The sequence below is a fragment of the Numenius arquata genome, chromosome 2 (assembly GCF_964106895.1).
Source record: "Numenius arquata chromosome 2, bNumArq3.hap1.1, whole genome shotgun sequence".
Taxonomy (NCBI): domain Eukaryota; kingdom Metazoa; phylum Chordata; class Aves; order Charadriiformes; family Scolopacidae; genus Numenius; species Numenius arquata.
Window position 1 is genome coordinate 81,987,391 of NC_133577.1, and position 27,588 is coordinate 82,014,978.

Sequence of the window (27,588 nt, forward strand, 5' to 3'; positions counted from 1 at the left end):
ATTATAATGTGGACAGCAAAGTACAGGTTGAGCTGTTAAACGGTAATCATAAAAATGAGGTTAGGGTTGTGTTTTGATCTTTATGACCTGTGCAGCTCTTGTATGTTTACTTGGTTGCTTGCCACCGTCAAAGATTTCTGTATGAGATTTTGCTATCGGTTTCTTTTGTATGTCTGTTTGGTTTCAACAATATACCAAGGTGATAGATATTTTAACTTGTTACTTCTCTCAAAATTGAAACGGGTTTTTTTAGCAACCCCTCTTTAATTTAGCAAATTCAGTCTTGGTTCTTGGAAACCACCTTTGCTTTCATTAACTTGAGTATGTTTTATGCTTTGTGTAAAGCGAAAGTGAATGTGCTTCTACTGCAATTTTAGTCAGACAGAAGGCGCTTCATCCCTACCACATTTGCTGCCATCGTCAAGTTTCTCCTACAGCTCTTTTCTCAATAAAGTTAATGAATTCAGAAGGGAAATATTTCATAATCACATAACAATTTGTGTCTGTTTTTTCTTTCTTTGTGGTTGATAGCTACATTTTGGAATCTGCTTCCAACAGCAGAGATAGCTAAAAAGCTATCTTGATTTCTGAAACAATTTTGTAAACATTCATCATCTTACTATATTATGGCATAATTTTAGTTCTGTGGTGGATTCTATTCTCTACTTCTAGGTTTTCATAATCCAGTTGATGTCCTGAGCTCTTCATCTCCTTTTTTTTTTTTGGAGCCTCTCCAATATGAACGCGTTCACAGAGGTGGAAAGTATGGTTGTTGGGATGGTCTTAAGAATGAACAGAACTGACTATAGTATCTGTACCTCCTTAGAGCTGTTGAAATTGGCTCACTTGTGTTTTTGTGTGCAGCAGAGAAAATAACTTAAGGTGATCCTGAGGAAGTTCCAAGCGAAGGAGTTTTTGACTGCAGCAGAGGAAAGAAGGAAGTTTAAAAAAAAACAACAGTGGTTCTTTATTATGCAGAAGGCAAGTTTATACATGCCTGACCAGGTAAAGGAAAGAGGAGAGTGTCAACCTATAGTTCTTCTTTGGCAAGGAATCTTACAGTCTATGGTTACCATAGCATTATAGCATTATCCTAGTTATCAAAAGGAAATAAACTGCAGTGGGAGGATTCTTCTTGTTACTCTTCAGTGTATCTGAGTATGTTGAAAAGAAGCATACTTGGATGGGAAAACAGATAGAAACTTCCCTTAGAATGCAGATAAATTTATTTTAAAGAATATTTTCACAAAAGGATACTGTTTTCCAAGGCAAGAACAGCTCGAGTACTTGGCAGAGAAACAGTAGTTTGGTAAAAGAATGGCACATTCTAAAATTGTAAAGAAATAAGCCTTGTGTTATATCAGTCAAAATGCAGTTTTTTACTCTTTGAGATGATAGATAACATCAGTTGGACTTCGTATCTCAAAGATTGAAAGACCGCATACTAGAGTAGGATTTTCCAAAGGAGGTTAAGAAGCAAAGATCCAAATAGCTAGCAATAAAAATAAATAAATAAATAATACCCAATTTAATTACTGAGATAACATCTGTTACGCTTACACTTTGCATACTAATTTTGAATGTTAATGCTGCTTTAACCTGAGTTTTCTAAGTAAGTGTATCTTCATCCCAGCACATAGATTCTAGAAAGAAAAAAATGGAAACCAAGTTACTTAAAGAATGTAATGGGGGAGTGAGGAAGGAATTAGAGGAGCTTGCACAGCTCTTTCACCATAGAGAAACAGGGGTCCCACATATCTTTGAGCAACTCAGTTCAGCCTGTAGTGATAGAACAAGGGGTAATGGTTTGAAACTAAAAGAAGGTAGATTCAGACTAGATAGAAGGAAGAAATTTTTTACAGTGAGAGTGGTGAAACACTGGAACAGGTTGCCCAGAGAGGTGGTAGATGCCCCATTCCAGGTCAGGTTGGATTGGGCTCTTAGCAAGATGTCCCTGCTCACTGCAGGGGAGATTGGACCAGATGACCTTTAAAGGTCCCTTCCAACCCAAACTATTCTATGATTCTGACTATACTGGACTATTTTGAGGGTTATCTCATCTGGTGACATTATAATCACAGTTAGGGCTATTTTTTGTTTGTTTGTTCTACAGCAAAACTGCTTCAGTACTTCTCGAAGTGAGAAGCTTATTTTCAATACAGATCTGTATTAGACTATGATATTAAGTGTTGCTGAAGGAAGATTCTTTAGGGAACGTTGAGCCTCTGTAGAGGCAATGACTTAAATTTACTTTTTCATAAAACATTTTCTGTTTGTGAGACAAATCTTACAGTTTGGCAGCTTTATCCAGGTCACTGACAGCAGCAGCAGCAGCAATATCAGCCTCTGCAACACGATTAAGATCCAGAATGGGAATTAGTTTCCTGTGGAAGGGATTGGCCCACTGTTAGTCCTTGGCAGGACAAGACTCCAGAAGTGTTAGGCTCTAACAGCAGAAGAAATTATTTTGAGGACAAACATAAAATTTCACTTCTTTCTTCTGCCAGAGAAACAAAAGAGAGCAAATAGGTCTTCCCAGCAAAAATAAGTATTTGGGAGCAGTGCTCTGTACATATTGTGTGATCTTTACAGAGATTTCGCAATAAAATATCCAGCTATCCTTACTCTGCCTGTAAGCTGTAGCTTGCAGGGTCCTTGAGAAGTTCTGCTTTGCTGTGTGTCTGTGCCTGCTTTTGTTGACAGTATCAGTGTTGCTTGCCTGGTATTAGTCACAGTTATTTTACCTTTTTAAATTATGGTAAAAATATATCTGGAGTCTACTTGTCTGTCAGGTTTTGTTTGCTAATTATTCATGTCCTGTTTAATGTTATTGACTGATATTAATACTTGCTACTTTCCCAGGTTTCCTATATACTAAAGCTGTCTTATTGATCTGTCAGTTACTTACAGGTAAATATTTTTCCACTTTTACTGGTTGGCATTTGTCTCCACTGAGTCTAGCTGACGTCTTGTCACTGTCTCAATTCGGTATAGCTTTTTGTTGTTGTTGTTCCTTAATCTTCCACTGGTTTCTGTTCAAGGTCCAGAAAGCTTGGATACCTTCAGGTAGAGAATTGGTTATACTAAGAGAAGGTAGTCTAAAATTTGAGTAGTGTCCTTTGATGTGCTAGACTGTTTGCTCAGTCTGGGAGGGGAGTGACCTCTCAAACTGGCTAACCGAAATCACACAAATTACATATTTGTAATTTAGTTGTTCTGCTTAGATTCAGAATTTGGGAACCCTTGTCTGGACAGTCTTGGTTACCTGGAAGAAGAGCAATAAGTAAGATTGTGGGTAAAAGACAGGGACGAATTATCTGCACAGGCAGAGAAAAGGAGCATCGAGTGAAACAGAAAGATCTTCAGTCTCCAAATCTGTTAGTCTCCATGTAGGGTTCTTGTTTTTGAGCCAACAGTGACAGTTGTGACAGCTTGATGCATGGCAGTTGCCTTATTTTGTATGTTTAAATGAAGATGTGCTTTTTTTTTTTCTGCCTGCTCCTTGAAAGTACCATGAAAAATACCTTTTATGAGGCTTGGCAGGACAACTTAATTTAGGAGTGGGATGTTGCTGCAGGAGAAGTATAGAGACAGCAAAAGAACAATCTGCATGTGGTTATTGTGCGGTGGGAATCATAATGGCCTGAACCTGTTGCAGAGGATGAAGGCACCTGTACTGAATGCTCTTACTTTATTTCATATCCATTTGTTCTTGTTTGCTCATGTCATCTTTCCTTAACAGCATTTGTTGTTGTCCTTTATTTTGTTCACAGTTTGCATTTATTTCAGATCTCAGTTTTTGTTCAGCTAGGCTAAATAAAATTAAGGCAAAACTCTGCAGTTTTTCAGGCTACTTTTCTGGTACACAACAGTTATATCACACTGTTCCCAGTGAGGACAGTTTTACCTTGCATTTGATGTGCACTAGTGATCAGTGCTCTACTTCTCTGGAGGTATTAAATTAGCTTAAGCAGGCTCATGCTTTCTTCTCTGCCTTGTAGGGCATATTGCCACCACCTTTTTGTTGCCAACGTAACTATTTGCGCAGCCGCTTGGCAAACGTATGTCAAAACTCTTCATTCTTTCCTAGGTTGTCAGCTAGATAATAATTTGCATTAGGAATAGTGTCTGTGTGATGTGTTTAGTATCCTTGGCACTGGATAGTGAAACGATCCATGTGTGCATATCCAGTTGACCATTAAATGGCAGCATGAACACTTCAGGCAGATGTAGCAACATTTGTCTGAATGTTGTAACAGAACAAATTGGTCCCATGCTGGGACATCTTGACTGCTATGTAAAAATTAATACAGCAGAAAAATTTATAATTGACTTATTGTTCCAAGATCTGTTAGTGAGGAATCTCTGAAGTTGTACTAATTTCAGAATTCAAGAAGGGAAGAAAAGACAGTGAGTCTTTAAAAAATGCCAAATCAGAGCAATATATAACTTTAGGTAAAAGACATTCAGTGATTCAGACAAATTTTTGAACCCAAAAAGGTTCAAAAAGAACCCACCAAACTCATAGTTCAAAAATTGTTTATTGCAAGAATGAATTTATTTACTGCTGCTTTGGAATTACCTTCAAAATATCTCAGTGGAGGTTCTACACATACTCAGCCTATGAGAAACTTGTTTACGCTGTTGTTTCTGTCAGTAGTTACTTTCTTAGTTGTAGCCACAGTATTCCGTATCTCTATTGTTTCAGAAATACTATTTGTACTACAGCTTATTGTCGTCAGAAATCTCTAGAAAAATACAGAATGCAGAAGAGACTGATAAATCTTAGGCATTACATGTTTCCAAAAAGTCTGGTTTATCATACCATTTTTTTCTTAATGTCTTGTTTTACTTCTCAATATAATGCCTTCAGTGTATCAGATTTTAAATGTGACCTGTTATTTGGGGGAAAAATATACATGTACATTGTCAGTACTGTAGAACATGGTCTGTTTCATGCTGCTCGTAGTGTCTCTTATTCACTAGTTGAAAATTTTTCCTGTGTTGCTATATTGTACTTTCTTCCAAAAAAACCCACAAAACCCTCAATTACTTTGAAACAGCTTTATTTCTCTTGCTTTTTTTTGTAGTTGTCTTCTGCATGTGCATAGAAGTGTAAGAGCAATGTGTCCAAAGCTGCCTGTTTTTAAGCCATTCCTGACTCTTTGATATTACTCAGAGACGTATAGATACAACAATTATGAAAGGGTTTGGTTTTACTTTTGCCTTGTAGGTTTGAACGTAAGGCCTTTCGCTCTGGGTTGTTTGGTGGGTTGTGGATTTTTCATACTATTCAGAATATGTTCAACAAGTAATGAACCCAAAAATTTGACATTTGGAGGAAAAATTGTGAGCTGTAAATTTACAGCAATTATACCAATAATGATAGAAAATTATTTTTTTTTATGATGGTCTTCATTCTGTCTCCAGTTTTAGTAATTGCAAAGCTTTTTTCCCGAGATGAGCTCTGTTATAGTTCTCAGTGGTTAATTTCCAGGCAGGCCGTGATAAGGTTTCCTCAACAGCTTCCCCAGTGTAATTAATTTCTGTTTTAAGAGAAAAAGGCCAGACTTTTTTTATTTTGTTAAGAAAATTGAACCACTGTTCTTCGTTTATCCAAATCGGGAGCTCATTAGTTTTTATCTTCATTTATATTGCTGTGGTGTATTTGTTGCATCTCTTGGTACTCTCAATTCGAGAATATCTAAATAAGTTTAAAGCTCTTCATTGCCTTAGGTCTTGGGTTGCAAATGTAACTTTTTTGTGAGCACAACAAGAAGCAAATATTGAAGTCTTTGGTCCTGGAAGTTCAGGTGCTTACAGCAGAGATGGTGCTGGGCTGGGAGCTACTGAAGGTTGAGAGAAAGTTCTTCAGTATGAGAGTCTCAGACTCCGATTTGGTGCCTGAATCATGGCGGGTTAAAAAAAAGCGAGCCCTTAGTTTTTGAAAGTCCATTCCTTTTATTGACAAAATAGCTCAGGCTTTCAAAAGGTTGCAGATGCTTTTCAGCCTTAGAGCTAACATTGTTGTCTGCAGCCGAGAAGGGGTCTTCCACTCAGTTTTCTTCCAAAGACTGGCTAATTTGCAAGACTCTGGAAGATTGTCCCAGAAGTGATGACTGCAACGTTGTAAAACTGTCACTAAAATAATCTCAGTATTAGGGAGCAGCAAGCTCTGTGCGCACAACTTGTGGGGGTTTTTTTAAGATTTTTTTTTTTTCCCCTGAAAGCTGTTAAGTCTTTATGCTTATTAATCAAAGCTAGTAAAATTGCAGACATTGCTTTTGGTTTCCAGGGCTCATTATGTATTTTGAGATGGAAAGTTCCATGGCTCATTGGTAGTATATATGCTACATCCATGTAGCCCCTCTGATTTTTCCCTTCCCCACCAAGAGAAAAAAGACTTTCAGTTTATGGGTCTGACAGCAAATGCAAGAACCTTTGCCAGTCAGCTCATTCGTTTTGTTGGCTTAAATGTCAGCCAATTTAACCAGAGTCATACTGTGTTTTTTCACTTGGCTGTTGAGAGAACATAACCTTTGATAATTAATGTGGAGCTATTAATCAGTACAATCTATCTAATCTAGGGAGATCTATCAAATAGAATGTCTCTACCGATTTTGCTATTTGATATTGTTTGTATCTACATGGGGGAGAATGTATGTATACGTTTTAAAGAATGTAAACTTGCTGCGATTACCTAGGTAAAGCTTTTGAGTCCAAAAGAAGGAGGATAAGCATAGCATTTGAAAAAAGGACTGCAAGATTTGACCCATTGGGCAGATTTGGTGTTTTTCTTTCTAAAAGAAATTCTGTACTAGTAGTGTAGTTAAATATGCCAATAGTAATGATCAATATATTTTTTTAACTTAAAGGATTATTTTCAAAAAACCCACAAAACTTCTTTTGATTTCTGTCCTTCATTACCCTCTAAAGACAAAGGGACTCGGGGGGGGGGGTTGGGGGGTGAAGGTAAGAAAGATATTCACGATCTAAATTAAATTAGGACAGGCTAATTTCCGTATATTTCCTCTGTTTGCAGAGGTTCTTCCAGTTGATGATCTAGATCAGTAGCTGAATATAGATGCTCTTACTCACTTTTGAAGGAGCCTCTGCCTATATTATGTAGGAAAACTAACCTCAGATGAGAAGTTAACCTTTGTGAATACCTTTCTGCCTCCAGTTTTCAGAAATTGATTGACTGCAATTCTATAAGTATGTAAAAAGGGAATTGACCTCAAAAGTTTAATTCCATGTTGAATATTGGTTTATTAATAAGGAAAAAGCTGTGAGGGTCCTTTTGCGCTTTTTTCATGGGAAGGTCAAACTAGGCCGTGATACTTGACTTCACAATTATGTTTCTTGTTTGTCAGATATCACTTACATCTGTACAGTGTCAGTTCTTTGATCTAATGCAGCAATAAAGCTAATAACTTTTAAGTAGTTCTGTTCCTGACGGGAGTCTAGTTGTGCAGAGTCACATCATTTCTAAAGACTGAGCATGGAAAAGTGCAGTAGAAAATTTTTTTTCACAAATGTGGGTTTGAGACAAAGAGCAGCTGCAATGAATAAGATGCCATATTTATAATCCATTCTTGTAGAGTAGAATTGTGATTGTAAGGAAGTACATCTGTATTAGATGTGAAATTTACAAGTGCTGAAACTGGTGATTTATGGTCTTAGATACTAATTATCCATCTATTTCTTATTGGTGTAATTAATAGTTTGCGCCGTATTTGATGTGTGACATGCTTATGTGATCAATAGCTTTTTTGTCTTAACTCAGGTAGATTGAGAACAGTTTGATAAATATAAACACTCTGGAAAGCTGATTTTCTTCTTAGATTAAGGGGACAATATTCTTGACAGGTGTTTCCTGTTTCTGTTTTTAATTAATATTGTTTGCAGTATTCTAAGCTTTTCAGACCTCTCTTTCTCACACAAGCTTGGATTATGACCTTCAGAAATACTTACTGTTAGTAAGCGTTTAGATGCATCTAAAATTATTCGTGCAAACGAATGATGCATAATTTATTATGTGCTTGAAAATATTTAACAGACCTGTAACTGGTGCAATTAAAATGCTAGTGGAAGGTTAAATTATTATGTGTTCATATTTGAATGATACAGTGAATGACACCATGGATTTTGAGAATTATTAACAACTGTTATGACGAGGAACATATGAGAGAGAATATCATGATGATTGTTATTCTTGTTTGTAGTTGTGTGGAGTGTTTTTATTCTTCAGTTGATTATACCTTACTTGATTTTTCCATCTTAAATCCTCAAAAATATAAGTATCCTGACAGAATCTTCAGATCTCTTCAAAGCTCTGCCAGTTTGCCTTTTTGCATCGTTTTTTAACCATCTTTACACAGTTTGGCCCACTGCTGTGTAAATGTACCCATTTGGTTGTAGCGACTTTTATGAAATCCGGTTGAGTGTCCCATGTGTGTTTGCACCTCCTCCTGTCCGAGGAGTTCATAGGGAGTGCTGTTACCCGCTTTCTTTGATGTCTTACGCCTGTGGCTTTAGCTTTTTAACCCATCCCCAAGGGCCATGCTGTGTCCTCACTGTTGTTCATGTGCTGCCGTTAGATAGGATTTCTGTTCCTGTCCTTCCCTCCTGCTTCAGCTGTCATCTTCAGCTAATGAGTTTTTCAGAACAAGAACTGCCTTTAGATGTTTGGAAAACACTTACCGCCTTGTAAAGCAGCTTGGAAAAACAGTCAAATAGCAACTTCAATGTGTATCTAAGTGGAAAAGTAATTTTAAAATGCTTAATCTCTTTTTAGATGCATCTTAATGCAATATAACATCTGGAACAGAAGAGTCAGCATTTAGTCTGATCCAAAGCTTATTCAAGTTGAAGGCAAAATTGTAGGGAGCTTTTGGTATTTCTGACCCTCCTGAAATGAACTGGCTAAAATTTAAGCTATTAACAACTTCATTGCTTTTGAAAATTTTAGCTGAATTTGTTTAAACTTACAAGCATTAAACACACAGCATATGTTTAGCTGTGTATAAAGATCTTATGCATTCCTTTTTTCACTTTTAATGTACCAACGGCCTGGGAGCTTGAAGGCAGTGGGGGGTGTGTGTGTGAGAATTTTAGCTGTCAGCATTTGAAGGCCTCTGATTTTTGGTGATTAGATGAGTGCAGAATCCAGCTGAGTTACTACTTTGCAATTAAAATGCTTTAATGTCTGTCTGCTGTATATTCAGGGTGTTGTGGATGTCTGTGTATGCCAAAAAGAAGTACTCCACTACAGGCATTGTGGGAAGGATTGGTCTGATATAGAGAAAGGGAGTCAGAACCCGCTTGTTTAAATCTGATCTTACCTGGACGATTCAAAAAACATGGAGTTTGTTTTCAGAACTGTGTTTTAGAGATTGCTTTTAAATGACATTGAGAGCAAAGCGGGAGTTTGAGACTATTGACAATGAATGTTGGAAAACACTTTTTCTACAGGCTTTAAGGAGACAAATATGTATGAAAGGTAAGTTTCAGCGTAGTTTTCATGGGTTAACTTGTGTTGCTTTTAAAGACGAAAATGCCAAGTTTTCAGGGTTAGACTGGAGATCGTTCGTAAGAAGCAGCAGTTCCTTTAGTACATTGTCACTTCCTTCATTTCATATCAGTATAAGGATTGAACAAGTATGTCTCTGCCAGCTTTTCTGGGTTGTATCAGATAGTATCGTATCAGATTGCTTGTCCTCATTCTGTCTGCAGAAGACTAGTATTTGCATTAGTGGCATTCAAGTGTATGCATCTATCTGCTGTGATATCTAAAATATTTGATTTGGGTACAACATTTTCAGAGTAGATAAATTTACAGAATAGAACAGTCAAGCTCTGGGCTCTGTTCTGAAGCTAAAAAAAAAAATCCACCAGTGCATATTCTTCTCATAATCGGTAAGAATTTGGGGGAACATCAGGAGTCTTACTGCATCTAATCATAGCCATTAGATGTACATTACTAATCAGTTAACTCCACTTTGGATTTAAATTAGATTTACTGTTAAATGCAGAAAATAAGTAAGCATCTGGTATGAATTAGTGAAAATGAAGATCAGATAATTTCCCTTTAATTTTGTTAAACTGAATTAAAATTGACTGTGAAATTGCTGTCATTTTAGTGAACCAATGCTAGCTTTGGATTGTATAGATCACATTTTCAGAGCACTGCTCACTGAGAACTTGTCTCAAACTACCAAGATCTAGCAGGTTCTGCAACTTTGGCCAGAAGTAAGAATAAAGAAGTCAAAAAGATAGGACATTTCTAAGTGCTAGATGCTGGTCAGTCCTTCTCCTTTTTGTCCTTTTTTTTTATATATTTTTTTTAAATTTATGCATTCTTGACACATCTGAATTAGCAAAAATTCATATGCTTTAAGGGAGGAAAATTTGGTTTCATATCAGTGAGCGTCTTTTCCTTTAAAAACACTGAGTTACATTACAGTAGAAGGAAGCATTCACTCACACATGGAATCCCACTCCTGATCCCTTTTTACTCTTAAATTCTTTCAAAATCACCCCCGAACTTAATTCAGAATCTTAGTAGAAATGGTGCTTCACCACTCCATGAAACCTTCCTTTATCAGGAGAAATTCTGTAACTATAGTAGCAAAATACTTGCTTTTATATTAGCTTGAGATCTAGAATGTCTCTTGGATTTTCTAATCCATGTGTCTGTTAATTTATATGTAATGTTCTTCAGCAGTAGACCTTCTTTTTGATTAAAAAATTGTGTAGGCTTAAATATTTGCCAGATCAAAGGCCAGGAACAGCCTGTTTCCATATAAAGGCACCTGTTATTTCAGTTACTGCCCAAGTGGAAAATTGGAAATAAATTGTTGTGCTGTCAGGTAGCTTTAGGGCATTACATAGCTAAAAATTGCATGTATCCTCTTTGAGAATAATACACGTAAGAAGATGCAGGTTTCAAAGAACAGTATAGGAGAATTGAGTAATACCACATAGAAAGGATGTGTCCTTCCAGTGTTTTTTAAAAACTAGTTTTTTAAGAGAAGCATAGGCCATCATTTTGAAAAAGTTAAAATAAACGCAGAAATAAAACATTTTCAGGTAAGGTCTTTAAAGCAGGTCCTGAACAGGAGAAGTAAATGTTCCCCTTGGAATGTTCTCTGAATGCAGTTTCTTAACAATAAGAATATCCTGCTTTTGAGTGAGAGAGAGCAAAATTATTTATACCGAGGTGTGGTTTTATTGCACATACAGCAACGCTTTAAAAGGACAGTTTTGAAACTGCTAGCTTAACTGTATCTCTAGCAGTCGTATTTTTATTTCCTACATGTCTGTACCCAGTGCCTGAATATTTCTGCCTCTAGTAGCTGTGGTTGTCTAAGATGTTACAGTGTTTTGTAATCTACCTCTTTCCCCTTGGATGCAGCTGTTGCTTTGCCAGTGATTGTACTGTTCATCTCAGACTTTGAGGCTCAAATCCCAAAGGTTTCCTTTTATAATAGAATCACAGAATGGTTTGGGTTGGAAGGGACCTTAGAGATCATCGAGTTATCCAACCGTATGTGTTACATACTGTCCTGTGCAATTTGGTCTTGTGATGGTTTAGTCAATGTATGCATTCTCCTACCACCAACAACCACTTCCAACTTGTTCCACCAATTTGTTCTCCTTTTTATTATGTAACATCTAAGCAAAAGTAAGCTATGCAGTTGAAATGCATATACTTCCAGGGATGATGTCAATATAAAAGTTATCATATTCACAGTTTGCTATTAAATGTAGATCTTTAGCATACTACTACTTGGATTTCTCTGTTCAATTTTTCCTTAGTGTCCTCCTTTAATTTTTTTCAATTTTGTATGTGAATTATGCTTTTTGGAGTGCAAAGAGGATGATGCAGGAAAAAAATATGAGTAAGTCAGACGTAAAAGTATGGTGTGCTTGTGTTTGGTACTGCCTGTGTGATTCTTGGAGGCTATGAGCAGCTAAACAAGTTATTGTGAAATAATATCTAGGATGAATTGTCCATATGGAGTAACAAAGGACAGAATTGTGCTTCTTGTCGTGTAAGGGCAAACATACGGCATGCTGCAAAGTTCACTTACCAGCTTAGACGTGTGGCAACATGTTTATCAGCCTGGACCTTTGTTATTATTGCTTGTTTGTGTACCGCTTTCCATGGAGAAAGCGTCTCCTGCTTTGCTCCCAGTTGAGTCTTACTGCCTGACCGTAGAGAAACATCCATTCTAGCCGTCATTATCAGGCCCTGGCTGTCTATTTCCCTAGTTGGGATCAGGTTTGAGAATTGCTTTTGTGTTTAAGACGTTTAGTGTTGTCCCCTTCCTCCTTTTGTGTAAAGGGCAAAATATAGAAAAGTTCAGTAACGTCTTATCCATAAACAAACGGGCTGAAAGAGAGAGAAGGTTCCAGCCTCCTCCTCCTCAGTGGGTTTGGTGAAAAAGGCTGCGGAGGAGGCAACAGAGCGCACACTCACCAAGTTTTCAGATGACTGCTTGTTTTATTACTGGATTGTAAAATTAGTGATCAGATTATCTTTTTTTGTTTTGTTTCCTTAAAAACAAAAGATTTTCATTTTCCCTAAGAGAAATAAAAATTGCAAAAATGTATGGGCACCTACCTCTCAAGATATTCTTCAGTCCACTAGAGTAATCTTGCTTTAAGGGTGCTGTTTTAAGGATAACTTTTAAGGATAACATACTGACTAAGTTTTCTGTAAGCCTTCCTGCATTTTTATGTGAGGTAATTAAATTTTGTTTTCTAATGAACTAATTTTTTCTCACTTTTTGCTTTTTAATCTTTTTTTTTTTTTCAGGCTTCCTTAAGCCAGACTTAATATTGATAGAATGAAAAAGTTCAAGAGGAGACTTTCTTTAACCTTGCGTGGAAGCCAGACCATTGATGAATCGCTGTCTGAGCTAGCAGAACAAATGACAATTGAAGAAAACAGCAGCAAAGATAATGGTAAGCATATCTTTCACTTTGCAGAAAATGTAAGAATTTTGTAAGGCCCCATTAAAGTGAGCGTAGTTGGATTTTATTTCAGTTTTCACAATTGCATGGACTTCCTCACTAACCTTTTCTTTTGATTTGTCTTATATTTGAATGCCCTAGTTCTTTTAACAGATTGATATGTATATGTATCGGTTGGTTTGCTTTGATAATGAACTATTATACAGCTATTTATTGAAAGCTACCTGAATTGATATTTTAATGTGGTATGCAGCAAGGATCATAGATGCTCTCTCAGTAAACAAACCCATTATGTATGAATTTAGTGAGTCTCACATCAACTTCATATGGCTTCAAACTCAACTTTTTTCTCAAAATCATTTGGTAATGTGTTTGATAGTAATTGCTTAGATATTATTAAAAAAACCTTTTACCTTATCATTGGTGATGCAGTGCACTAGTCTGAGAATTTTGTCACCTCTTCATGTCTCTGAATAGTACTTCTCTTCAGCAATATGAAGGCAACTAGAAACATTCAGGATAACCAGCTTGCCTTACACGAGTCTTTGGCTGATCCCATCATTGTACTGGCTGCTGTAAAGTCCACATTAATGACGATACCACTTTTGAATGCAATCTGCAGTAATAATGACTGGAAGAGATTTTGTTGCTTTGTTCTGTTTCCTGGTCTGCAGCATTTAAGTCACATTTCATTTTGTATGCTGTTTAGTGTTATTTCTTGCTCTGCTGACATCTAAGATTTTTCTCAAGTATCAAGTGATCTGAATTTTTTTTTTCCCCACTTCACACCAATAAATGATTCTGAATTTTCCCACTGAAAACTGACAGGGCTGGCAGATTTGAGCAGAATTAGAGGCCATGGAATTTGCCCTGCAGACTTTTAAAAACCCATCCAAGGTCTGTTGCATACCAAGCTTTCGAAAGCTGAGTTTACCTTTGGCAAAACAAAGCTATTCATGTTTTTCATTTTTACCCTTAATCCCTGGTATAGTCATTGCTATTGCCCTGTCTTCATCGTGGGCTGTGCCCAATAGTTTGGAAAATGATGTTTATTACAACTTTTTATATGTTGATACAACAGGTCTACTCTGAAACAATGATTTTGGTTTTTACCAAAAAAAAGGTTTTTTTGTACGGATATCTACCAAGTATTTTCTGAGAAACTGAGCAGTTAATCCGACATGGTTTCGCTTGTGTTAGTCTTTGTTACTGATGCATGTTTTGTTCAGACCTGTATGTGCTTCTGACAGATTGATTTCATTATGCAAATAAGTGCTAAGAATATTACTTTCACGCTGGGAAATGAGCGTAAAAAATTGTCACCAGCATCAGTGAATGTAGTGAACTGGGTTGCTGAATTGATTCAGTTGAAAACTGGATCCAGGAAGATTTTAAAAGTAAAAAGACTTTACTTTAAACTGGACCGTGTTCTGGGTGCCAGCTCAAGGGACAGAGGATGCAATAACTTGTTTATAGAAGCATGAGCTTACGCCATCTTAAACCATGTATGAGTCTTGTTTGCAGTTTGTCCTGTTTATCTGAGAATTGTCTCAAACAGCAGTACTTAGCAATGTCTTCTGCATGCTTGCTGCCAAACTTTAAATATCCACCGAGAAGTTGTTTGTCAAAGTGATAAAAATGCAATTCAAGACAATGTTTCTAATGACAAATTCATCATTTAGCTTTTAGTGCTCCTTTTATTTTGCTTTCTGTATTATTTCATTGGCCAAAAGTAAGCTTATACGCTAATATTGCGTGATACGATACGTGCTGTGCTTACAATTGCAAAGTGTTGTTAATGCCTTAGTAGAGTATCCTTGGATACCCTGAGATGTCATTGATCCTCTTGAAAGAGGAAAAATAGTGAATACAAACTGTGCTTTTGCTCTGCGTAGTCTTTAACTCATAATTTTATGCCATTTAAAAAAGTTTTACTGATATTTGCTTCCTTTTTCCGGTACTTCTAGAATGCAGATATTAGTACCTGTCCTATCTTTGATCTTGCAGAGATGAACAGGATACTACTTTGTGGATTTTTGTTTTCCTTTGTTTTTCCTTTCCAACTCTACTTTTCTTAGAAAGTAGGGTTGGAAAATGCTTGCTAGACCAGCTAGTCCTGCTTTTCTAAATGAAGCTCTAACTTTCCCACAGATCAAGATATTTTGGAAGGAGTAGTTTTCAGACAGACTGTAGGAGTCGGGGTTTGGGCAACAAAAATTGCTGGAAAAAGTCAGGAAATGAGTTCTCTCTTTTGGTGAAAGATGAGTTTGGTAGAGAACATAGCCTGGAAAAAAATCCTTCAGTGGACGTTATTTTAAAAAATTACTTGCAGAGGAATGCTTAAATGAGAAAGGTTTGCCTTGGCATCTTATAAAATCAGAGTCTTAAGAAGCCTGTACTAACTGTAAATATCCAGCTGGGACACATGAGAGAATGTAGTCTCTTGAAGAATAGTTTATAAAGTGATAGCTGCATGAAGATCTTGAAAGTGCATCGTTTTCTGTGATGGTGTTGATCTCAGGAGGCAGGAGTAACCATCTCCCTAGTTTTGCTTTTATGAAGAATAAATAGCTCCTTTACCATGTGGAACAGAGAAACATAAATGTGCCCAGTTTGCAGGCTTTGGATCCGTTCTTAAAAGAACTTAAAAAGCACATTCTAGTAAATCAAAGCCAATATCTTGATCTACAGAGGATCAAAGTTAGGGATACAAACAGTCTTCAGAAAGTGGTTCTTCATATGTGGTTTATTTTCAAACGTTATTACATCATGGACTTGAGAAATGAGAGTTGAAGGGCATTGCAACTGTTCTCACGCCAGAAGGCAAGGATAAACCCTGAACGCTGAAGGCCTTTACAGCAGAATTTTCTTCCATTGTTGTTCTCCAATTTGGTTTTATTTATTTTTTTCCTAGCAAATCACCCATCTTGTCTCCTGTCATTCCATTCTGACAGTTGTGTTCACTGAAGGATATAATTTTATACACCATAGCTTTTTTCTTTCCTGGAAACCAGCTGTGTTACAGGACTATAGAGGTTCTAGAGGCTATGTCCATAGAAAACTACATCTGTGCTGACCATGCTCATCTCTACCTGATTTTCACATACGTGTCCTGTAAAATCTTTGTTACAAAATTCCAGTTCAGCACTGCAATTCCAGATGTAGATCACGTGCACGTAGTACTAGGGACCTTTCCTCATCATCACCCTTTTGCAATAACCTCTCTTGTTCAGCCCCCTGCCAAATGTTTCCTCTCCCAGAACTATTGCCTCCGACTTCAAATAACCGCTGCTCCAATCCAGAGACCCACCTTGTCATTAGCTCCAGCTTTGAGTGGGTTGTTTGAAGATTTACTTTTAACAAACAGTACTCCTAATGCAGAACAAGTTGTCCCATTTGTAGTTCACGGACATAAAAATGGATACGTAACTTTTGATTTCTTCGCAGTGCGTTGATACCACTGAATCAGCTAACCTTTTGTATGCAATCTCATTTCATACACAGCCTCCTTTGTTGCGTGATGTCAGTACAATCTCAGGATGCAGCACTCATCCATCAGCAGCAAAATGGGATTAGCAGGGATCAACCTGTATTTTTCAATGCAGTAGCACAGAATTTTGGTGGTTTTGGAACACCACAAAATTATTTAGTGACCAGAAACATAAATAATTCAATATGCCTTACAAATTATGTTCATCATAATTGGTTTCTGGGTGAGGAAGCATCACCAAGTCAGATGCATAAATCATAAAAATAGAGGGACCAGTGAAATGCCTAATATACATCTGAAGCCTTATGAACTGTGGACTGTATGAAGTATGTTTTGGGCTATTCTTTTATCTAAGTACAGAAGCTTTCATGGTCTCTAATGTTTCAACATATAAAGCCAATTAGTTGGATTTGTTTTTTATTTTTCATTCTGTCTTGATTCAAGCACACTAACAATGTGCCAGCTTGCTTTTTTGATTCTAGCTTCTACCTTAACACATGTATTCAGATTAATATTAAAAATACTAAATGGTAATTTAGCAGTTGACAACTAAATTTGCTGTTGAAATTTTTCCTTGCCAATGACATACTAGTGAAATTTGGCTAGAAGTAACATCCAAATCATGCATATTTAAAGCTCAATTAACTGTAAAATTTATGCAAATACTTTAAATACATACGAATATGCGCTCTAATGAAAGTGAAAAATGTGGCTGCATTGTCTAATAGTATAAAATACATTCTCACAAATGCATGTTTTTAAGAATAATTACAAGATATGTTCAAAAATACGTCCACAGCTCTTGCATTAATATATAAGTAACTTGGAAAGCCATTCTATATTGCTAGTTTTTATTTTTAAATATAGATATATACACACATGCATACTAAACCAAAACAAAGGAGATTCTGATAGAAATGGTTTCTTGAATTTATAGTATAGCATTTATCTCCATTTGGTCTGTTTTAGCTCAGTGATGTGATCATAGGATCCAGCCTCACAAACACTTGCATAATTTTTTTGTAATTTTACAGGTGTGAGTAATAATGGAAGGATCAGCTACAGTAAAGTGCGTAAGTGCTTTTTAGGTTTAAGGCCTTAATGACTAGTTAATACTCTGATAAGAGGAATGAATGTTTATAAAAATTGACACATTGCAATACTGTCTCAGAACATCCAAATGGCTTTGTAGTTGTAGTCATTTCATACCATCTTCACTACAGCTGAGAAGCTCCCATTCCATCTGCTATGTGTGATTCCTTGAGTATGGAAGGAAAAACAGTGTGTTGCAACATATTTTCAAGACAATGTTCTTGAATTGAAAATATGAGTACAGAAATACTTACTGGTAATAAATCAATAACATTTCGCTGTTGATACAGGAGGAAAGTATCAATACAGAAATATCTGGGAGGGGTTGGGGGGTGGGTGGGAATCGGAGCTCATTCTAGAGCTACAAATTACTGCAAATAACTGGCAGTTGTCACAGCTAAATACTGAAGTTTGTACTGTCCCTTACACCGTACTGACGATGTCTTTATTACGTACCCTTCTGTGCTGTGGCATACATCAATTTTTGCTATTACTGTTCAGTATGGTTCCTTCGTCCCACGCACACTCCACAACATAGTGTTCTTTCTTCCCTTCTGTTTTAATTTGCTTCTTCCCACAAAACCTGGAGGCTCTATTCATGTGTGGAAGTGCTTATAAAGTGAAATGAGCATGAAAATTCAGTGCCTGAAAGCATGCTGCAGAGACCCGTAGTCTGGGGGGGGTGGGGGGGTGGTGGGTTGTCCACTTGTAAGTGTTTTCCTTCACAAACAGAACGCAGGTTTGGCAGAAGAACATGATGCTTAGATGCAGAAGTGGATTTTGTAAACACACCAAACTTCTGCTCGCGTAGGCTCGCTGATGGATATGTAAAGAATTGTTCTCAAATGGCATGCAGATGGACTTAAGCACAGAAAAGTAAAATACGCGTAACTAGTCAACACAGTTATTTCTGAAAGTAGGGCAAAAAGGAGCCAAATCTTGTTTCCTGATTTGGTTGGCAGTGTGGCCTCACAGATGTTTGCATTGGAAGCTACAGGGTAGTTGTGTGTGGGGATGCAAGGATGGAGGCCAGGGATACTCGTATCTTGGCTACAGTGCTGACTCACATTGATTTAAATTGTACCTAAAACAGTGTTCTGAAGGATCTGGTGTAGTGCGATGCCTTCTGGAGTTACTCTTTTTAAAGGGAAGTTTAGTAACTGGTCGTGGTGGGTCATGCATATGTGACTGGAGATATGGGACTACACTTATGTTCCAATACATGTTCTGATGACCAAAAGTACTACCTTGAGAATTATCTTTTACACAGTGTGAAATACATAAATCTCAAAGGCAGGTTTTCAGCTTTGAATTTATTTCATTTGATTGTGATCTTTGTCTTGGTACTGAGACTGAAGGCAAAACCTCACTATATGTGAAGTCAACTTTGAAAGGCTTTTTGTACAGTTTTAGATGTCTTGGTCTCATTTTTTGCCATCTGTATAATCTCCTGGTTTTATAGTTTAAACAGACTCCTTGGAAAAAATTTATGTCCTTTTTGTCCCAAGTTAAAAAAAAAACCACAATTTTACAGGACATTAGAGTGCCATTTCAATCATTGAAGTACTTCATTTCTGGGAGAAACTTGAAGACAGTGTTTCTTTACGTTTCTGTCAGCATATTTCTTCAAATGTGCTCCCAGTGCTTTTTGCCCTGTGTGTTCCAAGTGAAGAATGTATGCTCTGGACATGACTGCTGTACTCAAATGGATTAATTTTGAGCAATGAGAGGAATCCCTTGAGGTTCTGCTAAGTTTTTAATATTGTAATAGTCAGTAGTTTTAGGGTTCCATCTTATTATTTAATGAATAAATATAGTTTTAAGTGGTACTGAGTGGTTGCTCTGTTTTTAGAGTGACTTAAAGTTTTCCTGGGTATCACATAATGGAGTCCAAGGAAACACCACCATAAAATAATGTATACGTATAAAGTATTTTCTGCAGTGCTCCTGATACAGCTCCCTGAGATTACAGATATAGGAAAAGTATAGCTGATTTGGATTCTTTAAATATTTCTTTTATGGGAGCCATCACCTGCAATCAACTAATTTTACTGAGTGAGTCTGACAGCCTTGCAGCAGTCTAATTAAATGTACAGTACTGCATACCAGCTCTAAAATGTCAGAAATTCACCTGCTTACATTCTGTGATTTCTGAAGAAATAAAGGGCTTATTGACAACAGCTTCTTCAGGAAAGCGGTTTGTTCAAAATATTTTGTATTGCAAGTCCAAAAAAATAATCAGTCTTTATTGCCAATAGACATGTAAAAATTGAGTAATCATTAATAGACCATATATTCAGATTAGTTAAATGAATGTGTAGTAGATGATGCCAAAATATGATTAAGCTCCATGACAGTAGCATTTGAAGACAGTGATTTAAATAATTTTAAAAGGTTATCGTGATGTGTCACAAGCTTCATGAATGCAAGGATGTTCAGAGAATTAGTATTTAGTTTCACATATGTAGAGTCTTGATACTTCTCCCTTCTATATCAAAATGGAAAAGAAAAAAAAATACAACCTTGGAAGGTTTCTGGGGCAAGGATGAGGTCAAGGTGTGTGGAAAAGAAACTGCACAGAATCCTGCCCTATAAAAACCAGTAGCTGATTCTCAGGGTGTTCAGTGAGATTTTGTTACAGTTGAGCTGGTCCAAAGTCAAGCTGCAGCTAAAAGTGGCAAGTGAGGTTCTGCCTCCACCGTTCAGTCATCACCTGCACTCCACATGCCCTCTGATGATCTTGTTCAAAATCCTAAATCAAAATTACATTTCTTTTTTGCTGGGGGAGGACCTTGAGCCACCTTTTTGGTAGCAGCAGTGAATTCTGGCAGTTGCTATCGCACAAAAGTTCATCCTTACTTACAGTATGGAGCATGCCTGGGTTCAATCCCCATTAGAGAATCATAGAATGGTGAGAGCTGGAAGGGACCTTAAAGATCATCTGGTTCCAACCCCCCTGCCATGGGCAGGGACGCCTCCACTAGACCAGGTTGCTCAAAGCCCCATCCAGCCTGGCCTTGAACACTTATATACCCAATTATATACCCAAATCAGAGATCATAAATGCTATGTCTCCAATACCTGTCTTATTTTGATTAGAAAAAACTCCTCTTGTGTGCACTTGATTTGTATGGAATTGAAATATATATTTATGTATTTATAGGGCTTTCGTGTCCAGAATGGATAGTGGTTACTGAATAATACATTTTCTTGCAGACTTATTCAACTCTATTAGAGATGCTTGATTTAAGGGAAAATGTCGCCATGTATGACAGGTGATTTTGATTCTTTATTAAAGCTAGCTGAAGCAAATATCATTCCAAAATTTAGGCAGTGAAATCTGAAAGCCAGGTTGCTCTTTTTGTCATATAATAGAGATACTCATGGGACATAAAAAAAGAAAAAGCGGTAGTTGAAGATGTGGTATTATATATTCATAAAATGTGTTTTAAAATGCATTTACATTCCTGATGAAAACACTTTCTTTCTTTCTTTAATCCACCAGCTGACTGACGTGTGACAGTATGTCAGTTGCTGAGGCCTTGCATAGAAATGCCAGGCAATTCTGCAGGCTCTCTGGAGCTCAGATTAAGTAAATCCAGTTAAGTAAATCCAGCACGGGAAAGAAAGTGGTGGTGTGGCTCTTTGTTAAGATAGATGGACAAAAAACATTGGGGATTTATTGAAAAATTGCTTAACTTAGGAGTAATTTCAGGTCAGGGTTTGTGGTTAATTTAAATTTCAGTTAAAGGAAAGAGAGGAGACATCTTTATAACCTCATAAAATAGTTGGTTTTAACTAATTCCTTGGACAGGCTTCTCTGTTACATAAACTATTGTTCTAGTTGACTGGTCTCATAGTTATGAAATAAAAAAATCAGTTTCACTTATGTTCACGCATAAATTTGTGTCACTTCACAATTGAAAGATTTCACCAGCTCATTTGAGTTACTTTCTGTTATTGTATGTTTTTTAGCATTGGTGTTGGCATTATTTCAAACTTAGCAAAGCAGCAGTACCTTACTGGGTACTGTATTTTCTTAAAATACATGTGTGTATTCTAAAACAGATCAGCAACATGGTCTAGGAACTCTTACAACATTAGTAAGCCAAGCTGGTTGTATTTTAAACAGTATTTTCTTTGAATAGTGCTGTTGTAGTTATTTTGCGTTTTGCCAATAATAACGGAAGTTTGAATGATAGCACGCAAGAAATACAAGAAAACGATCCAAATGAAATAAATCAGCAGCTCAGCATTCGCCAAACTTGAAAATCAAGTAATAGAACAGTGCACAGTCACCGTGCATTGCCCAATTTTAAACCTTGCTGAAGATGCACACATAAGCAAGATAACATGGATGTGGCATTAAAAAAAAAAAAGTGTGTGTGTCTATAGGGGAGTGTGTGTGTTTGTATGTATGTGTGTATATATATATAAAAAAATTTTAAAAAAACCAGGACATACTCATATTTCAAGAAGTGTTCAGGGGCATTGAAAAGCAAACCATGTGTGCATCCTGAAGACCACTATAATATTTATAAATATTCTCAGAGTGTTTGAGTTAACTTTTTTCACATTTAAAGCCGAGATTTGGATGATAGCTTAGTAGGTTGCATAAGAAATGTAAGAATTTAAATGACATCCTTGAAAGATGGGTCAAAGATGAAGTGATTTTGTAGCCATAATAAGAAAAGAACAAAATAACAACTGACCAAATGCAATTTTAAAAGAACCACTGAGAAGTCTCTCTCTCTCTCTCAGCTTCCTTTCCATATTTATAAGTTTTATCTGTTTGGAATTACAGATTATAGAGGAGAGGGAGGAAAGGGAGCTAGAGATAAATAATGAATAAGGCCGTCGCTGGAATAGTTGTGCCAGCATGAGTCAACACGAGCAAACTGCCCAGGTGCTGCAGAAGTCTTGTGCCATAAGGACAGCTGGAGTTCTGTCTGTCTGTCCTCCAGTCTCCGAGGATGACATTTGAGGGCAAGTCTAAGATTAGAGCCCAAAAATATAACACCATTTCCCCAGAGTACTGTGCCGGTTTCTAGTTGAGAGACTTCCTGAACCAGGCAAGTCTCTGTGTCGTTAGTAACCCTGAGCTGATTTCTTGTTCGGTCTCCCCTTGAGTCTTGTAAGCTTCTGACAGTCGTAGCGTCCTGTGGTGAGGAGTTTCCACTGACCGCATCGTGTGAAGAACCGCTTCCGTGTGCCACATGCAGCCTGCCACTGCTGGCTTTTTTCAGTGGCCTTTGCTCTTCTGCTGGAGGAGCTGCTGGATGCAGCCGATTCCTCGGTGCCCTCTTAAAAGTCTGTGTGTTATATCATATTTCTGCACTTTTAATCTTTTTGAGAGAGGAAGACCAGAACTGTGCGTGACATTGAAAATGCAGTAGAACCATGCACTTGCATAGTGATTTTCTGGTGGTTTTCAACTCCCCTGTTAAATTCTATCATTCATTTTGGCTGTGGCTGAATATTAAACCAATAGCACCATGAGAATACCTACTGGGCTGACAGAAACACCTGCATCGTGTCAGCTAAGCCTTTAAGTGGTTACTGAGTTATATTTACCAAGTAGAGTGACACTAATGTAAGGAATCTTTGTGAATTTTACATAGGGAAACATTTTTTTTAAAGATAAACCAGACCTATAATCACAGAGATAAAATTATAAGAGGCCACTTATACAAGTATGTAGTAAAGACATTTAACTTTTACAGTTTTGACTCATCTTATTCAAGACCAAGCAGTTGCACTAAATTCACATCTTAAAAACTGCAGCGTTACCCTTTAAATGTAGTGATTCAACATATTAAAAATCCAGAAAAAAAAAAAAAAATAATTCTTTAAGGGAATTAAATGAATTGAAACTTCGGAAGAAGTATTTGGGGATCTTCAAACAGAGGGAGTTAAATACTTTTTCCAAAAGCACTTTCTTTATAACTTTTATCTCATAAATGCACAAAAGTAATAATAAAGTCCTGTAAATTCATTTCCAGCAAGAGTTTGCTTGATCATTTTCAGTATCTGTTCCAGCCCTTAGTGTCACAGTTGCAGGAAGAAGGCAGCACACAATGCAGAATTCACCTGAACGTTTCTTTAAAAGTTTCTGGGATATAACAATGCAAACTTAATTGTATGTAACAAAGATACTTTTCCAGACCATAAGTCTGTATGTTATACCATCATAAAATGCCATTTGATCCCTCCTTCCTGGAAATTAGTGAGTACTAGGATTTTAAAAAGCATCTGTAAGCAAGTACTATTAGTACTTCTCTTGGGCAGAAGTGTGCTATTAGTCTGAAAGTTTTTGTAACCTTCACTTCATTGTCTGTCAGTAGTTATGCCTGTCCTATTACATGACCTAAATTATTGTTGCTAAATATTATAATGGGCTCCATAATTTAGAACAGTACTTACGACAGTGCAGGAAGGTAATAGTTGCCTATGATGCCAAAAGTTATTTCTGTGTAATTGGATCTTCTTATGTCAACCATTTGTCTTTTGTTTTTATATAAATTTGCTGTTTGCTTGTTGATGTGATCTGTGTTTATCCTTATATTGTAGCCGAACTTTTCATATGTTAGGTTATTTTAGGAATCTTGTTTAAAACTGTAAAATATGTGCAAATCTACAAGTGCCATGCGAAAAACAAATTTTTTAAAACCATCATCTCTGTTCATCACACTGTTGTGTTAGTAGTGACCATAAAACTGAATCTCTACTTAGTCATTCAGTGTAGTCATAAACTCCGCCCTTTTTTATGTGCTACACAGTTCATGGGGATAGATTAATTTTAGCATGAGTAGACAAAAGCCATAACATACAAGGGAAATTATCAACTCTCTGCTCTGTGAATGCAGCTGTAGTCCACATGTGCCTACACTCCAGTGTTGGTTAATGGTCCTGGATTTCCTCAGCAGCTGCGAGTGTATAGAGGTGGCTATGGGTGGCCAGGATGACTGAAGCCATGTACTATCACGGTCACAGGCAGAGGTTTACTTTCAGTGGTTCAGCCCTGTCCCTTTCCCATCCTGCCTTTGGTGCTTCTCCAACTTTTGTTGAGATGTATCCTGGCATCTTCAGTTTCTCATTAGGACGTTAGTAATGTTTACTTTGGTACATAATTTGCATTTTTGTGTGCAAAAAATACCCGAGTGATTTTTAGCAGTACATTTCCATACTGTAAGCAGAAAGAAAATCTGAGAGCTTTCTTCCTAGGTTTATCATTAGGGCCTTAAAACAAAAAACAGAAGGCCTTTTGCTTTGCTTGGTGTAGCAGGGCTTGGTCAAAGGGAGGAGAGTCTTGCTTCCCGGAAAAAAGTGTCTCTTTGAGTTGGCTTTCTTTTTTCATGAGAATGTGGTTTTGGTAACAATTAAAATGAAGTAGAATTACATGCTTAATATATATTATTTATTGCTTATATAAGGAATACAAATAAAGTGCTAACTTTAAAGCACCCACCAAGCATCATAGTTACAAGCGGTGATGACTGTCTCAGTGTTCATCAGGTATTTGGATTTTCATTGTTACCGTTCATTTGTTCAGTACTGCGTGTAAACTCAGTGTGAGTCTTTTAGCCTAGAAACTAGATTAAATTCAAACTAAAGATTAGTAATTAAATTGGAAAGCAGATTTTTAATATCTAAAAAGCAAAAGTTGTACAGCATGTGAACCTGTTTCCTGTCACGTGGAAGTAGTAACAGATTCTGTTAAAAAATTATTGGGGAATTTGCTGCCTCCTGCCTTAGGATGAATCTCCTGTTGAGGGCACACAACAAAGAAGCTGATACCTCGCTGAAGTCACAAGGGGTGATGCAGTGTATTAGAAACAGAAGTAAGGATTTGGGAGGAGATGTGCAGAGTTTTGAAGGGGACGATACTGATCATACTTCATGAACACACACATGGATGTATGGTGTATTTTTCCTCATGTTTACCCCCTTGGAAGCTGTGTGTATGAAGGATGCTAACTGAAAGATGCAGGTGGTTTCATAACAGCGCTGACATGTCCTTTTGCATTCTGTTTTCTGCCTGAAGCATTTGGGGGTGCGTTTATTTTTTTCCTGCAGCAGCTGAGTTAAAGTGATGATTTTTTATCTTGCTGTATTATTCATGTTTATATGCAAAAAATCCTTGCATAATTATTTTTTAAAGTCACTGTCCTTGGGTAGTTCTGTCTGTGTACTTCTGTCTCTTTGCTTCAGTCCAATCATCATAATATATCCAAAAGGTTTCTGTACATGTGGAGAGGGAGAGGGTTCCCTTCAGGATCCTGTTTTTCTTAGGTTATTAGGTATTTCTTGCTGTTACTTCTTCACCACTGAAATTTTGCTTTCCGTAAAATAAGTCCTCCTAGCTATATTATTATTATTATCTTACTTTGGAAGGGAAAGCAAGATTTTGGGGGCCTTGCATGTGAGAATGTAAGTTGGGATGATGAAATAGCAGCCCAGATTGCTCCCTGTCCCAGTAGGCGTGAGTGGAGCTCTGAGCAGATCCTGGCTGCGTTACTCCCTGGGAGCAGCGGCTCCAGAAATGCCTCGGGAGATGCCACTCCATCCAGCAGCACTCAGCTGTGGTTGCTCAATGCATGGCTGCTGCCTTTTTTGTCTTCTGAGTAATACCAAACAACATGTATCTGTAATGGTAATAAGAATCAAATGATGGAAAAATAAAGTTCTTTGAATCTAAAGTGTTTGGCCATGTCTTCTGCTCTTTTTCCTAGTAGGGGCACAGTGCTTGTATGTAGCTGCCGGGTGGCTCTGAGCTCTGGGTACTTTTTCTGTAGTGAGAGTATTTCTTCTTTAATTTCTCGTATGAATGACTTCATCAGAGGTTCTGATAAGTCCAGGTTTGTGACAATAAATGCAAGTTACATCTAGTCTGCTTCTTGTTGGGGTAAAAAAGTCTTCTTTCGTTTTAGAGTTAGACTGCTTCTAGTACGTTGGCAATCCTTGAGTGCTAGTCCATGTGTGCAAAAGTCAGGCACCTGAGAGAACACAGACACTCAGTTTTTGTGCACATTTGTATATAATATTTTAAAATTTCTAATGGTTCCTCTTTTAGAAAGTGTTTATGAATAATAATAATTTTTTTTTAAATCATACAATCCAGCTTTTAAGTCAAAGTACAGTGAACTGTTTGAGCCACAATCCCTTAGAAAGCCAAAATAACTCATTGAATACCTAATCATTATGATATCCTCAAACTTTAAAACCTTAATTACGGCCTGAGAGCTCTGGTGGGTATAGACAGGTACGTTTTCATGTAAGGACTTCCAGTAGCAAGGCCTTGCTACTAGTTACCCTCAAGAATTTTGAGAGGGAGAGTATTTCCGAAGGTTTGCAGTTGAATTTGCTCATCATGTGAGCATCTACCAGCTGGTCTGTTTAAATTATAGTAAAGATGAAACATTTTTCAATAATCATTAATTAATAATCATTAATCGAGAAGAAAATAATTATACTTATATTAAAAGCTACCTTCTGGTTTTATTCACATTTTTAGACTGTATATTCAGGTAATTTACTGATCCAGAAGCAGAGTGACAGAATTTAATAAAATGAAATTTGGGTAATACTTAATGCCATGTTTTGTGTTAATTTGTTAATAGAGAATTGGCAGTAGTATGATGGTCTACTGTTAGTATGAAAGAGAATCATACCAGAGTGGTGATTTCCTGTCTAGTAACTGTTTTTTTCTTTTTTTTCTTTTTTTTTTTTTTTTTCTTCTGGCATGTTCCTGACCCTTCTACTTCCTTGTGGGAATGAATATTTTGATCCTTGTGAATTGTAGAGCCCATTGTGAAGAATGGCAGGCCTCCAACGTCTCACAGCATGCACTCATTTCTCCACCAATACACAGGATCTTTCAAGAAGCCCCCTTTACGGAGACCACATAGCGTCATAGGGGGCAGCCTCGGCTCTTTCATGGCAATGCCCAGAAATGGGAGCAGATTAGGTAATTTACTATGTTGTTTGTTTAAGTTCATTTTTTCTATGAAGAATAATGTCTGTGT

General features: G+C 37.0%; 1 protein-coding gene across 4 annotated transcripts in view; it reads left to right on the forward strand.

Annotated features, from left to right (window-relative positions):
* The first annotated feature begins 12,823 nt into the window (after positions 1-12,823).
* Positions 12,824-27,588, forward strand: part of CDK17 (cyclin dependent kinase 17) — a 55,674-nt gene continuing 40,909 nt past the window's right edge. The window contains exons 1-3 of one of the 4 annotated variants that reach the window (XM_074144516.1): positions 12,855-12,972; positions 17,506-17,544; positions 27,366-27,530. In XM_074144516.1, the coding sequence (XP_074000617.1) occupies positions 12,855-12,972; positions 17,506-17,544; positions 27,366-27,530 (322 nt within the window). Of the gene's footprint in view, positions 12,973-17,505; positions 17,545-27,365; positions 27,531-27,588 lie in introns of all 4 variants that reach the window. The other 3 variants (XM_074144517.1, XM_074144518.1, XM_074144519.1) reach the window with 3 other exon arrangements.